The 15,641-nt window shown below is 38.5% G+C and overlaps 1 protein-coding gene across 1 annotated transcript; it reads right to left on the reverse strand.

Moving 5' to 3' along the window:
• Positions 1-5,626: 5,626 nt before the first annotated feature.
• Positions 5,627-11,897, reverse strand: LOC113297986 (ABC transporter B family member 19-like). The gene is made up of 10 exons (XM_026546611.1): positions 11,278-11,897; positions 11,128-11,182; positions 10,626-10,801; positions 10,161-10,361; positions 9,503-9,762; positions 9,088-9,404; positions 8,779-9,002; positions 7,790-8,609; positions 7,393-7,634; positions 5,627-7,001 (listed from the first exon to the last, which is right to left on the reverse strand). The coding sequence occupies exons 1-10, from the start codon at positions 11,536-11,538 to the stop codon at positions 5,793-5,795; spliced, it is 3,765 nt and encodes a 1,254-aa protein (XP_026402396.1). The 5' UTR covers positions 11,539-11,897; the 3' UTR covers positions 5,627-5,792.
• Positions 11,898-15,641: the final 3,744 nt, after the last annotated feature.

Raw genomic sequence — 15,641 nt, forward strand, 5'->3', positions numbered from 1 at the left:
GGGGTGTATTCCATGTTTTGTGAAGACGAAATTGAAACATAATTGTTATCCACAACGGACTCCGGTTTCATTGCCAAACACACAACATCATTCAAAGTATGGATAGGTTGTAAGGCTAAGCGTTCTTGGATATCTTTCCGCAAAACCATTGATAAAATGTGCAACTTGTTGGGAGTCATTTTCAAGCAAACCATTACGAGCAAATACACGATAAAATTCAGTTGCATAAACCGAGATAATGCGATTACCTTGTATGCAGTTATGGTACTCACGGAATAAGACTTGATCGTAATCCACAGGAAGGAAGCGAGCCTTTAACAAACGACGCATCTTTGGCCAAGAACGAACATGTTGTTTTCCACCACGAGTGCGAGAAAATTGCACATGTTCCCACCATGCAGAAGCAGCAGTTTTGAGTTTAGAAGCGACACAAATAACCTGTTGATCTTCAGGAATATTGTAAAACTTGAAAAGATTTTCAACTTCAGTTATCCAATCAAGAAAGCCTTCAATATCACGGTTGCCATTAAATTGAGGAAGAGCATTCGCCATTTGATAATTAACCTGATTATTATTTGGGACTTGAACAACTTCATCATCATCACTATCTTGTTGTCTTTGATGTTGAATAATACGACCATTCAAATTGGCTTCTCCGTCGCGAGTTTGATGGTTATTATTTTCTCCGTCATTGCGAGGTTGATGATTATTATTTTCATCGTTGCGATTAAGAACAAGAGCAGCCAAATTGGTCGAAATTAATTGAAGTTGACATTGAGTCTCGAGTTGAGATTCCCTAAGCTGACGTTGGGTCTCGGCTTGAGTATCCGTAAATTTCTGTTGGGACTCTGTAAGTCTCTGTTGGGATTCCGCAATAGAACGTACAAGATCGTCAAGACTATGGCGATTGTCTTTTCCACTATCCTTTTCTTTTGCCAGTCATGGTTGATTAAAACCGGACGTGATATATATGGTGTCGCACGAATAGAGTAGTTTTGGACGGAAACGGGAAGGTAAAGATAAGAAAAGAATTAATGGATGGTGGTTTGGTTGACTGTCTAACAGTGGATGGAAAAGAATGGGTTCTGTGTAGGGTAACGAAAGATTGAGAAGTGGTAGGAAAAGAAAAGGTATTGGACAGAACTCTTAATTAATTAATTAATTTGGAAGAGGAGTGGGGTACTGGACTTGCTAAACAAAAAGTTCGAGAAGAAAAGATGAATGAATAAGGTAGTTGCGCTAGACTAGTGGAGAGAAATTAAGGAAACGGAACAGTGGGATGTACGTGGAACAGACAAGATTAGAATAAGACGGAAAAGGTGCGGTTTTGTTTAGGGGAAATAGATGAACAGGGGAAAGGAACGATTAGATGATATGGGTACTGTAGCTAGAGAAAGTGGACAGAAGGACGTGATGGACGTGGTAGAGAAAGAAAAAAAGGGTTCGGTAAAAAAGTTAACAGGCGTCTTTTTTTTTTTTTTTTGTAATTGAAAATAAAAGGATAATAGAGTTTAGAAGAAGAGATGCGGAGATCTCGATAAATAAAGGTGACGAAAGGGAAAAAGAAATTTAGAAGAAAAGAATAAGAGGATCGAAGCCGAAACTCGTGATGCCACTTAATGCAGAACGGAAGCGTGAATAAAGAATTTTGATAGTAAAGTAGAAGAATTGTTGAGAAATCTCAGTATTGGTTTATAATAATGTGTGTTCTAATATAAAAGACTTGTCCCCTATTTATAGTGAAGACAATAAAACTCATAATCCTAAAATAATCTAAGACTCAAACTTGGAAAATAAGAAATCCCTAAAATAAATAATGTTCTAGAATTTAATAGATTCTAAAAATAAGTAATTCTAATAATTAAATACTTCCAAAAATAAAGAAAGCCTAAGAGCGTCCACAGTGGTGCGAGCATAACTAAAGACCAAAGACTAAAAAAAAAGATCAAATTTGGGTTTAGTCCGTCCTGTGACGTAGCGGGTGACGAGTAAATTTGGTCGCGCGTTGATATAAAGTCCGCTTCATCGTCCAGCGTAGATAAAGATTACGCCTGGTATGGGGCGTTGATAAAGATAACGCCTGGTATGGGGCGTTGATAAAGACAACGCCTGTATGGGGCGTGAACTATAGCAACGCCTGGTGTGTGGGACGGAGATTATACGTTCGCCCGGGTTCAAAAATAAAAAAAAAAAAAAAAAATGGGGCGTTGATAAAGACAACGCCCCAACCAAAGTTTTGTAAACTTTTCAAATTTGGGTTCATGACTATATCAACGCCCCATTCAAATTTGGTGTCCGGCGTTGATTATACCAACGCCCCATCCAGGCGGACATTATACCAACGCCCCATGCCAGGCGTTGATTATACCAACGCCCCATTCAGGCGGACATTATACCAACGCCCCATCCAGGCGGACATTATACCAACGCCTTGCATCAGGCGTTAACTTTACGAACGCGCGGCTACAGGCGGACATTATACCAACGCCCGTCGGGTAGGCGGACATTATATAAACGCCCGACTATATTTGGATTTGGTCTTAATCGCCGACCAAATTTGGTCCGAGTTTTACTCTTTGATCAAATTTTGATCGATGGTCCGTCCCATTACGCCAGCCCACTCGACACCAAATTTGGGTTTAGTCGTCCACTGCAGTTGCTCTAAACATGGTATGTTCTGCATCACATCATGATAATGGTATTCCGGAAAAAACCATTCTCTCTGAAACATTGATTGATCAATCAAATACTGATACACAAGTTGCACCTAAAGAGGCACATGTACCTCAAAACAATAAGGTCTCTATAAACTATATTGGTACAAGACAAAACTGGTATAGGAATACAATTAATCCTGATACTAAATTTGCTTTTACAGTTGCTTTGGATGTCATTGAAAATATTGATGATCCTGAACCACAATCTATCGAAGAATGTCATCGTAGAAAAGATTGGCCTAAGTGGGAGGTTGCAATCCAAGCAGAGTACAACTCATTAGTAAAACATAGAGTCCTTGGTCCTATTGTTGTAACTCATGAAAATGTAAAAGCTGTCGGATACAAATGGGTATTTGTACGAAAACGTAACGAGAAAAATGAAATTGTGAGATATAAAGCTCGACTCGTCGCACAAGGTTTTTCACAAAGACCAGGTATTGATTATCAAGAAACTTATTCTCCAGTGATGGATGCCATCACATTCCGGTTTCTTATTAGTTTGGCAGCTTCATAAAAGCTTGAAATGCGTCTTATGGATGTAGTTACAGCTTATATTTATGGGTCACTTGATAGTGACATTTATATGAAACTTCCCGATGGATTTCGTATGCCTGAAGCAGACAAGTCCAAAGATCGTAGTGTATACTCAATTAAACTTCAAAGAGCTCTATAGGACTAAAGCAATCTGGAAGAATGTGGTATAATCGCCTCAGTGAATATTTATTGAAAGAGGGATATACCAATAATGCTATTTGTCCATGTGTTTTCATTAAGAAATCCAATTCTGGGTTTGCTATTATTGCAGTATACATTGATGATCTAAATCTTGTTGGAACTTTAAAAGAACTCACTGAAACTGCTGCTTACTTGCAAAAGGAATTTGAGATGAAAGATCTTGGTAAAACTAAGTATTGTCTTGGATTACAAATGGAGCATGTCTCAAATGGGATATTTGTCCATCAATCTACTTATACAGAAAAAGTCTTAAAACGATTTTATATGGACAAAGCACATCCACTGAGTTCCCCCATGGTTGTGAGATCACTTGACGTGAATAAAGACCCATTTCGACCTAAAGAAGATGGTGAAGAACTTCTTGGTTCGGAAGTGCCATATCTAAGTGAAATTGGTGCTCTTATGTATCTTGCAAATTGCACAAGGCCAGATATTGCTTTTTCAGTTAATCTGTTAGTTAGATACATTTATGCTCGAACTTGAAAACACTGGAATAGAATCAAGCACTTATTACGTTATCTTAGTGGCACTATTGATTTAGGTTTATTTTATCCTTATGAATCTAAGTCAAAACTAATTGGGTACGCAGATGCAGGTTATCTTTCAGATCCACACAAAGGACGATCACAAACTGGGTATTTATTTACTTATGGAGACACAGCTATATATTGGCGGTCAGTGAAGCAAACAATTTCAGCTACATCTACAAATCATTCTGAACTAATAGCAATCCATGAGCAAGCCGTGAGAGCGTCTGGTTAAGGTCGGTAATACATCATATTCAAGAATCATGTGGACTTCCTTCAACTAAAGATTCACCAACAATATTATACGAAGATAATATTGCTTGCATTGCACAACTAAAGGAAGGATTTATCAAAGGTGATCGATTAAAGCACATCAGTCTGAAGTTTTTTTTCTCACATGATCTACAGAATGATGGTGTGATTGATATCCAACAAGTACGTTCAAGTCACAATCTAGCAGATCTCTTCACTAAAGCATTACCAACTTCTACATTCAAGAAATTAGTTCACAAGATTGGAATGCGTCGACTTAAAGATTTGTAGACCAAGATTTCGCTGAAGTATCCATCAGGGGAGCATCATTAGGACTTAAACGCGATGTACTCTTTCCTTCGTCAAGGTTTGTCCCACTGGGTTTACTTGTCAAGGTTTTAATGAGGCAGCATATGCGTGTCCAACACTGTTTTGAGTCTCGCACATTTCGGGTTTTTTTTTCTCTCTTGATTTTCCTGATATATTTTTGTGACTTAGACACAGTGGTCATCAGGGGGAGTGTTATAAACGTTTATTTATGTTAATAATATTTAGGGTAAATCCCGTTTATTACCGGGATGCCTTTGTGTCTAGCCTATATAAATAGAGTTGTATTCTCCCTCCTTTAGACACACATTAATAAGAATTCTCCTTCTCTCTATTTTTCTATCTTTCACACTAATATCTACATTTTTTATCTTCCAATGTAGGTTTTATCATTCTAATGTAGTGAATTGGTCAGGGCAGGTAAAGATGGGATTTGATCTCTCTTGGCAGAGCTTACATATGTGTCCGTATGAGTTTGGGACCTTCGAGCCTCATAAGTCCCTGGGAACGTGATAGGCATGCTGAGCATTATGGTTGGGGACATCTGTTGCAATTTCGAATCTATGAACTGGCTCAATGGAATCTTGATCTCACATAACACATTGAACAAGGAGACAATGATTATGAATCAACCTGGTAACTCAATTTATGTGATTAAAATGTGCTCAAATCTTGATTGGTGATTGTTCCTAGGATCTAATCGATGAATTGTCAACTACATACGGCATGAACATATGTTAATTGGCCCATCGGATTGAGGACATCACTTTGTCTGCTCTCTGGTGGTCACTCATTGTGTACGGGATCCCATCATGATCAAGGTATATATAAATATTTGAAATTTCAGTTCACTTAGAGTTCAATCAGTAACTATACATACCACTCTTCTTTTGTTGGTAATTGGATGAAATCAGGATTTTTATCTCTCTGATTTGATCAGGTCCATTTATTTTTCGTATTGATTATTTTGTTATTGTTTTATTGACTGCAACTGATATTCATTTCTACAAAAATATGTGCAGTGCGAGGCAAAAGACATTTCAGATAAAGAGTGATGTGTATAGCAGGTGTGAAGTTGTTGCCATGGGGTGGTTACTTCAAGAGTTCCTCAACTCCCAGGAGATAATTTGTCTCCACGCACAGAGAATAGCTAAAATGCAGATGAAAAACTGTGAAGCAACGAGTCCTAAAAACATGATACCATAAAACATTTATTATCCTGACAACCCCTGAATCACATACGATGATGTTGCAACTGCAAGAGTCTAGAATAAGCACCCTCGCTTGTACTCACCAATTCAGAATGACTACCTTGTTCTATAATGCGCCCATCTTGTACTACTCCTATACAGTCAACCAGTCTAATTGTCGATAGTCTATGAGCTACAATCACCGTGGTTCTTCCTCTCATTAACCTCTCAATTCCTTCTTGCAATACACACTCTGACTCTGCATCAAGTGCGCTCGTGGCCTCGTCCAACAACAAAATTGCTGGGTCTTTGAGGATAGCCCTGGCAATTGCAATCCTCTGTTTCTGTCCACCTGATAGTTGTATACCTCTCTCCCCTACTTGAGTCTTATACCCATCTGGTAATCCACTCACGAAACCATGTACATGTGCTGCGCGTGCTGCCTCGATCACTTCTCCCTCTGTTGCTCCTTCCTTCCCATACGCGATATTCTCGAGAATGGTCGCTCCAAACAATGCTGGTTCTTGTTGCACCAGTCCGATCTTCACACGCAGTGACTTTAAGTTTAAACGTCGAATGTCCTTTCCATCAATCATGACTTTACCGGCTGTTGGGTCGTAAAATCTCAAGATCAGTGAAATGATAGAGCTCTTACCAGAACCACTTGCACCAACAAGAGCCTGGCTTCGTCCAGCGCGAACTCTGAGGCTGAGATCTTTAAACACATTAAGCTCGGGTCTAGATGGGTAACAGAAATCAACATGCTGTAATTCAATATCTCCCCGAACAGTTTTTACTGTTTCAGCTTCTGGATCATCAGACTCAATTTCCGTTGACCGGTCAAGGATTGAAAATACTGAACTGATTGCATCTCCACCACGGATAATTTCAGGGGCCAGGCTGACAGTTTCTGCAACAGAATTAGCAGTGATGACGAGGACGACGAAGACCTTGATGACCTTGGAGAAGGTGGAGATACCTCTGCCGACTAGATGGACGCCGTACCAAAGAACAAGGGACTCGGATGCATAGAGAGCAAGCTGGGAAAGACCAAAGAGAAGGCCTGCAGATTGACTACGGCGAAGGCTTTGGAGTTGTGGGACCTGCAATTCATTACAAAAGAGTTCGAGGATCTTTTCTTGTGCATTGAACGCAGCTACAGTGCGGATGTTGCTCACACCTTCCCCAGCAATCATACTGGTTTTTGCGTGTGCCTTGGCAGTGTCTCCAGCAAACCCTTTCAGAGAAAGTTGCTGCATAATGAAATGAACAGCAGAATTTGCAGTCAGCATATGAACGTCTCAATGTTCTTTTCACATTCTTATGTGTCGCATGTAATGATATATAAGCAAGAGCTAACTCTTCGAATATGCAATTACGTTCTATTTTGTGAATCTTGGTTCTGACTAACCTACTGCAACCAAGATGCAGTACCAACATATAAGATGTAGCTCTACTGCTACAACGAGGCTTTGGCTCATTTGAACCGTGTAGCTGTGTACTTCCATATGAAATTCCAACAATGCTATCTCTAAAGAACACATGCAAGGGTCTAGGATCCATAAGACCTACGGTGACAAACGTACATTTACATCTATGGAATCGACTATCAACAGTTCTTAGAGGAGGAGAAAGAGGGCTTACCTGAGCGAAATTCGCAAGGACTAGAAGAGGGAAAATTGCAAGAATGAGAAGTGAGACTCTCCACTCAATAATGAAAGCGACTATGAAAGATGTTAAAAGTGAAGTCATGTTCTGCAGTATCACAGAAGTCCTCTCTGCCATAACAGACTTCACATCTGCAGCATCGGTGGCCAAACGAGCAGCAACGAGGCTTGAGTTATTCTCCTCCTCGTCGAACCAACCCACTTCATTCCTTAGGATTGCTGGAACAAGAAAGCATAATATATGAGAACAGAAAAAATAAAGAATTTCGTTTGTAATAGTAAAGAATTATATGAATTTGCAGCCATGGTTCTTTTAGTTGGCCTAGTTAAAACCACAAATAATAGCTTGAAAAGGAAGGAAACTAGAAATTAACCTGCAAGCATCATCCTTCGCACTCGAGTTGTTAGGTTTTCACCAACAATACTGAAGAAATAATGCTGAATCAAATACGCGCCTACTGCGTAAATCCCGGTTCCAATGTATATGAAGACAAACACCTTTGTTTTCCTCTCCATTGCCAAGGCATCTCTATAGTAAAACACCTCAATCATATTGCTCATGACGATAGCAAAGGTTGGGCCAATGAATCCAGAAAAGACTGATCCTGCTGCCCCTATAATTGCATAAGGCCATTCAGGTGCGTTCATTTTAAGTAGCCTAAAAAAGTACCCATCTGGTGCGGGGTTCTTCCTTTCAGTGTCAGCGTTGGATATCATTTCTAACCGACCGTCTGCCCCTGTACTATACTGATAACTCAATTTCCTTAAGCTCCCTGATCGGAGGCTCAGTGACCTGGTTGATAATGAATGGCTTAGACGTGACGACCGTGAACGGTGGGATAAGGAAATACTGAAGTCTTTATATCTTGCCATCTCCTGGAAATGAACTAAGGATGCATAAGCACCAACTTTAGCAATCAATTCTTCGTGGGTCCCAGACTCAACAACTTGGCCTTGCTGGATAACAGATATCCTGTCAACGTTTCTGACGGTAGAAAGGCGATGTGCAACAACAACCGTAGTTCTGCCAACCATGAGGCGGTCTAGAGCCTCTTGGACAATGCTCTCAGAGCCTGCATCCAAGGCACTGGTGGCCTCATCAAGAAGAAGAATTTTGGGATCCTTTAGCATAGCTCTTGCAATGGCAATTCTTTGTTTCTGACCACCAGATAGTTGGACTCCTCGTTCTCCCACCTGATCTCATGTGGAAAGAAGAAATTAATAATTTACATTGTCAAGTTAGAAGAAGCTTTGTGTCAAACAACTCTCTAGAACAATTAAATCGAGTTAATTCATTAAAAAAAATATTGTTTAAGATCGAGTTCTTGCCTATCCATTTCAAGTAAAAAAAAGAAAGTCTCACCTGTGTGTTATAACCATCAGAGAGTAATGAAATGAAACTATGTGCATTGGCAGCAGCAGAAGCAGCTTCAATTTCTTCCATGGTTGCATCAGGCTTTCCATATAGTATGTTTCCTAGAATGGTGGTAGCAAAAAGAGCTGGTTCTTGGTTCACCAATCCAATTTGGTCTCGTAGCCATGACAATTGCAGGTTCCTAATATTTGTGCCATCCAACAAAACCTGTCCTGTAAAGCATAAAGTTGAAAGAATTATTGATGCAACTTTAGGAGGTTTTTTGAATTTCTTACATCAAGTTCAGTTTTCACTTACCCTCATGTGGATCGTAGTACCTTTCGATAAGAGATACAACAGTACTCTTGCCAGATCCACTTCCCCCAACCACAGCAACTGTCTTTCCAGCAGGAAATGAAATCGAAAAATTCCGAAAGATGATGACATCTGGTCGGGATGGGTAGCTAAAGGTTATGTTTTTTAGTTCTATGTTCCCCTTAAGCTCTGTCAAACATTTCCCATTAGTGGAATCCTGTATTATAGAAGGCTTTTGCTTGATAATTTCCATTAGTTTGTACCCAGCTGCTTTCCCTTTGCTAAAGGCTCCCAAGTTCGAAAATGATTGTCCCAAGCTCCTGAAAACAATGAGCAGTAACAAGGATTAACATATGCCAAAATTTTGAGTACATCAGTTTTTATAGAATAATCTTTCAGGCAAGACAAGTGATCTTACATGCCCCCAACAATGGCCGAGAAAATTGCTGTGAAGGCCTTCCCGCCATCTGTCTGCCCATTCCTTATGAAAACTCCTGCATACCAGAAAACCAAGGCCCAGGACATGCATGCAATACAATATGTACATCCGATTCCTAGGCCTTTGGCCATTCCAGCTTTGTAACCAAGTTTCAATGTGGTCTGTATTGCATCTGAGTAAGAATTTAAGGCCTTATTCTCTCCCACGAACGAGTAAACTGTCCGTACTTGTGCAATGGCCTGCAAATGCAATAAGGAACTCAGGCAAATTGATCGAATAATTAATCAAATTTATAAATGAAAAAGAAAGCAGAAGAAACTACAAGACAGGGAAATTTTACATATGGAAGATTACTAAGATCGAATAATCGACAACGAAATGTTGAGCATTGAAAAACAACTACCATTTTTTTTTTCTCGGTTGAACTTAATTTTAATGATACTTTTATATTCCTAAGAAGTAAAAGAGGATAAGAAGATTGACAATCAACAAAAAACTACAAGAAACTGACTTGACATTACTACAATTGCGCTCCGGGACAATCACGTATGCAACCAATAAACATGACACTTTTCAAATTAAACAAGACAACGCCATAGTTTTCTACCAAAATGCTATTGATATTAGTTCGCTTTACCTGCTCGGCGACTATTCCAGCATTTGCGTAGGACTTTCGGCTCTTGGAAGTGAGACCAGTGAGCGTATAAGCATATAAACCACCAGCAAAGGCGATCCCCGGTATCACAGCCACACTCAATAGTGCCAACTTCCATGCTGATATGAAACCTACCACTAATCCAGCTAGAAATGTTGAAAGATAGTGTATGAAATTTCCCACCTAAAATCATTAAAAAAAAAGAAAAAAAGAAAGAAAAAAAACACCAAATCATCAAAAGATTAAACAAAAAAACACAATAATGTTCTGTCCTATCCCTATAAAGAATTAATGTTTCTCCCCAGTAGACCATTACTACTGTATATTGAACAAATGAAATCATGAAAAAGTAACTAAGCATGTTGAAACAGTTTTACTAGCTGAAGCCAAAACCAACAAGTACTTCAAAGGTTCCATAATTGCTAGTGGGTTTCAGAGAAATCAAACCTTTTCACTAATGGCATCTTGAACAAGAAGAGTATCAGTAGAAACGCTAAAGACAATGTCTCCAGTTCTAGCATCTGTATCAAAGAATCCAACATCTTGTTTCAACACTGCTTCTAAATATTTCTTCCTCAATGTAATCACTTGTCTCTCCCCAGTGTACATCCAACATGATATCTCTGTATAGTATTAAGAAATCAATTCAATAATGCCCAAGAACAATACACTTAGAAATTCAAAAACAAAACAAAATCAAAGCCTTGGAGAATTGATCAGAGATTAAAATACAACAATTTGGGGGAATGACATTTGACATATGATAGCAATTGAGGAAGAAAAGGACAACACTGTCCACGTGTCAGTAACCCAAAGCCTTTATTGTGGTGAGCCCTTGATGTTAAAGCTCGAGCAGCTTTACTCCCTTAACTGCTCGAACTTTAACTAAGATAACAATAAGAAGAACAGAATAGAAATTTCTACAGTGGCAGAGACATGGTGATCTTACCAGCGTATGATGAAATGCAAACAACAAATCCGAAGTAGACGAAATACAGAGCATACTGCATCAAAACAAGAAAACAAGATTTATAAGTTTAAGAAATTGGGGGATAAAATTCTGATTTTAGAGAGGGAAATTATGAGAGAATTGACTAAACTTTGAAACTTCACTAGTCATTTTCTGAAAGTCAGATTGATTTTTACCGAACCCGTTAACCATTTCACCAAATAAAAGGAAAAAAATAGGAGTAGCAGAACCATGAATAATGGCTCCAACAGTTCCTACACTCATAAGAAATAAATCATATTTGTCTGCAAATGAAAAGAGTTGATAAAAAGGTAAACTCTGTTCTGCTTTCTTCTTCTCATTTAATTCTGCTGCCATGGGTTTTGTTGGTGTCTCTGTATTTTCTGCCATTTTTCTCCAAATAGAAACTTATGGAAAGAAAGAGTGAAATCTGATACTATCTGTCTGCTTTTGAAAGAACTAATCAAAACCCCTTTTTAGCATTCCGCTTCAGGTTTCCAGCGTGAGAATATGGACGGCAATGAGCTTAACAATTGGTAATGAATGTCTGTTTCCGGCTTCTGTATGCAGTGAGACTATGAATAATGTTGTTCCACAATCAAAATCGAGCTTCAGAAATGTTTGCTTCTTGGAAACATCAATAATGTCTGGGTTTTGGGTTTACAGAGAGGGAGATTTGTGTGTTGGGTGGGTATGAGTCCGAGAGAATGTTGTTGGGTTTAATTCTGTCCGGAGAAGAAGTTATAATTTGGCTGGAGGTAGCAGTAGTACTGTTGACTGTTGAGGTAGGAGGAGGACGTTATTTTATAGGGAATGAAAATCGAAGTAGCTGAGGAGGAGTCAGCCGTGGTTTTCACTTTTAACCGTTGGTTATTCATACAATTACAATGTGGGTAACAATTAAAATAGTGATTAATAATAACTAGTAAAATTTAGAAATGATTTATCTCTTAAACTATACCACGATTTTTCGTAAACTTTATACCGTTGAAAAGCATTTTAAAACACCTCCATAACGAATATAAACATGGCTATTAAATTATACATATTTTTTATAGTAACAATAATCAATTAAAAGGATAGTTTTAGAAATATCACTTGATTAGTGAGATAACTCATTTACTTATGGGACAAAATTTAAAACCAACTAGCTCATTTAATTTGGGACGGGGAGTATATATATAACTTATTTTCATTTCTGTATAGAGATTAGAAGGGAGCTATTAGCTGAAAAGTGACACTTTGTATAGTTACCAACATAAACATGTCAATTAGCAGGCTAACTATAATTTGGACCCTGGCTATTTTTTTTTCTTTTTTTCTTTTTTGTGACAATCACCCTAGCTAAAGTACACTTTAACACATTGTGAAGGTGTTACAACCTAGCTAAGCCACCCCCACTTAGTTTCGTCCCCGAAGCCAAATGCGGCAATATCTAAACATTGTGCACAAAAATTACAGCATTCATTATTGTGGATGATCTTAGGTGCATAGACAGGCTAGTGCCTTGAGGCATTTCATATTTCAAAACTTTTAAGTATTTTCAGGAGTGGAAGACAACATGATGATAATACGTAAAAGTTATGATTTGTTATTATTAGACAAGATGATTATAGCTTTCCAAACAGCAATTTTCATTTAAATCCGTGAGTGTGCAAATTATCATTCATTAGTTGTTTCCTTTGTGCATAGGAGAAAAGAGAAAAATAGTACTCCACTCCAGGAATCTTCCATTTTCTTATTCTAGAATTTGATCGTCAAACGAGAAGAAAAGAAATAAACAAGTCCTCTCACCGTTACCACCAACCTACATTGTGGTCAAGTATTCTAACCAACCTACATGTTTTTGCCACAAATCCTTGTATCATATTTTGGTCGAGCTCTCTTAATCCATTAAGTGGGGATTTGCGCGTAAAGTTGTTCAATCTTTGAGCCAATAAATACAAGTAATGGTTCATTTCTAATTCTCTTTTTTGGATACTTATCCATCTTTCTAGGGAAATGGTCTGTTTTTCTACCTTTTTTACAGTATAAATAGAAAAAGTAAACAATAAGGTATTATTTATACTGCATATTCGATACAGAACCTGGTGTTAGCAAATTTCGAACTCAAATCGTTGGAAAATACAAGGTAATAGAGAACGGAAACAAAGAACGAAAAAAATGTTATATCACTAGAGCTTCAAGGCCTTGTAATTCTTTTCAGCAATTATTTCGACCCTTCCCCAATAATTGGCGAGTGCAATCGGTCAGCGAAATATTGTTTTTAGGATACAATAAAGCCCTAACAACGTTGTTGGATTCAAAGGTTGTACTCCCTTGACTCAACCAAAAACACACTGTAATTGATTCTGAAGATGCTTAGAGAGAAAGAGTTTTTGATGATCGGAATGGAAGAAAGCCTTCGCTATTTAAAGAGGAATTCATGCCTTTTGGAGATGGCTTTTCATTTCCAACAGACTCATTCAACGGGCATCTATTAATGGTTTCTTTTGAGAAGGAATCCTATGGGAAAGATGTGTCGATAAAAATTTTTGAAAACCGAAATAGGTCGAACACAGCCGGAAGGGGCTACGCCCCGAATAACGGCAAACAATATTAAAAATATCCAACACAAATAACAGGGATGATCACCCAATAACTGTATCCTGGTTAATTATTTATAGGGCTGGGAACGCAAAACAAGTTGTACACCATTTTTCACCGGTAGTCATGACTCTTTAGTCAAGTTAAGATTGGTTGCATTACCATAAATAATCATACGAGATACTGACCATAATTATCCATACGGGATTTAATTATAACAATTGCTAATAATCAACGTATCGTGCAGGCCCGTCCTCTACCGCTTCTGAATTAACCGCAATTAACTAAAATAACATTAAGAGAATATGCTTATCTAAACAAACCACAAAGATCAGCCCAAAAACTCGTCACTCGATTATGAGACACAAAATCTTTGTTGTTTGCTGATGATGTTAGGGGCAATCACATGAAGCGTAAGCCATTACCTAAATGGTTGCAACTTGCAACGAAATTATTTGTCTTAACTCTTAATGCAATCTTAATCCTCTCTTACTGTTCTAAACTTCTAACAGAAAATTTAGAATTTAGTACTCAAAACTCGTTCCCTTTAAGTTTGATTAGGTGAATTTTCTAATTTACAATATTAAATCAAAACCAGAAAATCTGCTGGAGAGATATTTGTTGTTTGGTTCAATTAGACCCCATGCAAAAATCATCTACATGGTTAGGGGATTATTTAATCAGGTGCACAGACAAAAGCATCTTAAATCTTTATCCATCTTAGGGACAAATAACTTAACTTTAAATCTTGATGGACCACATAGCTATGCTAACAAAAGGATTAACATTATTCTAATGAAGGATTAAGAAAAAATAAAAATTCATTTCCTTTCCAACCTAATCCACGATCATTAGGTTGATGAAATTTGATTCTTGAATTGAACCCATATACATTAGTACATTTTTAGGGGCTGTGTTTGCTAAACCATGATGATCCCTAGTGAGTTTCCTTTTTATTAAAATTTTATAAGAAAAGATTTAGCAAATGAGTAAGACTGACCATAATTAAGAGTTCAAAACCCAGCTGTTTGGTCATACAACTTTAGACCTTTAAAACCCAACTGCATGCCCAGAAATGCATTTAAGTTTATAAGCTACGTAGTAATGATCAATGCAACCTACAAAGACAGTTTTAGGACCACAAACAAAACCTAAGCTCTAGAAGAGGAAGCTTTTAATTAGGACTCCCACCTAAAACAGATATTATATGCCTAAACAGCTAGATGTGTAGGTACACATTTCATCTTCCGCCACGTGTCCATAAAGACACACGTGGAGGACATGCGGCTGAGAGCATCAAGATATGATATCACACGTGGACAGCCAAGAGACGCGTCTTGTCAAGATAGCGTCGCCACCCACCAGATCCAACGATAGAGGATCGAGGAGACAGAAACACTAGAACTTATCCTATCCCCAGAAAGATCTAAGATCTACGGCTGGGGATAGTTTAACTGACGCAGACAAGACAGGGGCAGAGGACAGCTGTCTGCCGCGGACAGACATCTCAACTACCGGCATTAAATACCCTCAAACAACATACGTGTCAGTCAGCCTGTGGAGGAAGCGCAGATAGCACAGAATATTCAAACGGAACACGCAGAGAGAACCGAGAACACGAACACCTCTGCGTAAGCGGCACAAGACACAAGAGGATAAGGTTATAACGGGCTTCAGAAGTGGACCTACGTAACCACCCTATAAATACCCCTCTCTCCCAAGTGAAGGGGGGGATCGGAGAACACTTAGAGGAGAATAGGAGAGAGACAGAGAGAGATAGAGAAAGTGTAAGTGAAACCCCACCTGCTACGCAGGCCTACGTTGATCTCAAAGTCATTCGACTATTTCTGTAACCATCGTACACATAATGAAAAACCCAAACCCGCAGACAGAGATCTGAGTGTTGA

Source organism: Papaver somniferum, chromosome 7 (assembly GCF_003573695.1).
Source record: "Papaver somniferum cultivar HN1 chromosome 7, ASM357369v1, whole genome shotgun sequence".
Classification (NCBI taxonomy): domain Eukaryota; kingdom Viridiplantae; phylum Streptophyta; class Magnoliopsida; order Ranunculales; family Papaveraceae; genus Papaver; species Papaver somniferum.

What these genes read in the sequence shown, in the direction of transcription:
- LOC113297986 (XM_026546611.1), bottom strand. Translation starts at nt 11,538, where the DNA reads ATGGCAGAAAATACAGAGACACCAACAAAACCCATGGCAGCAGAATTA. An exon ending in TCGGCCATTGTTGGGGGCAT is followed by an intron (nt 9,405 to 9,502) that starts GTAAGATCACTT and finishes CATTGTTTTCAG; the next exon opens with GAGCTTGGGACAATCATTTT. An exon ending in GTACTACGATCCACATGAGG is followed by an intron (nt 9,003 to 9,087) that starts GTAAGTGAAAAC and finishes TATGCTTTACAG; the next exon opens with GACAGGTTTTGTTGGATGGC.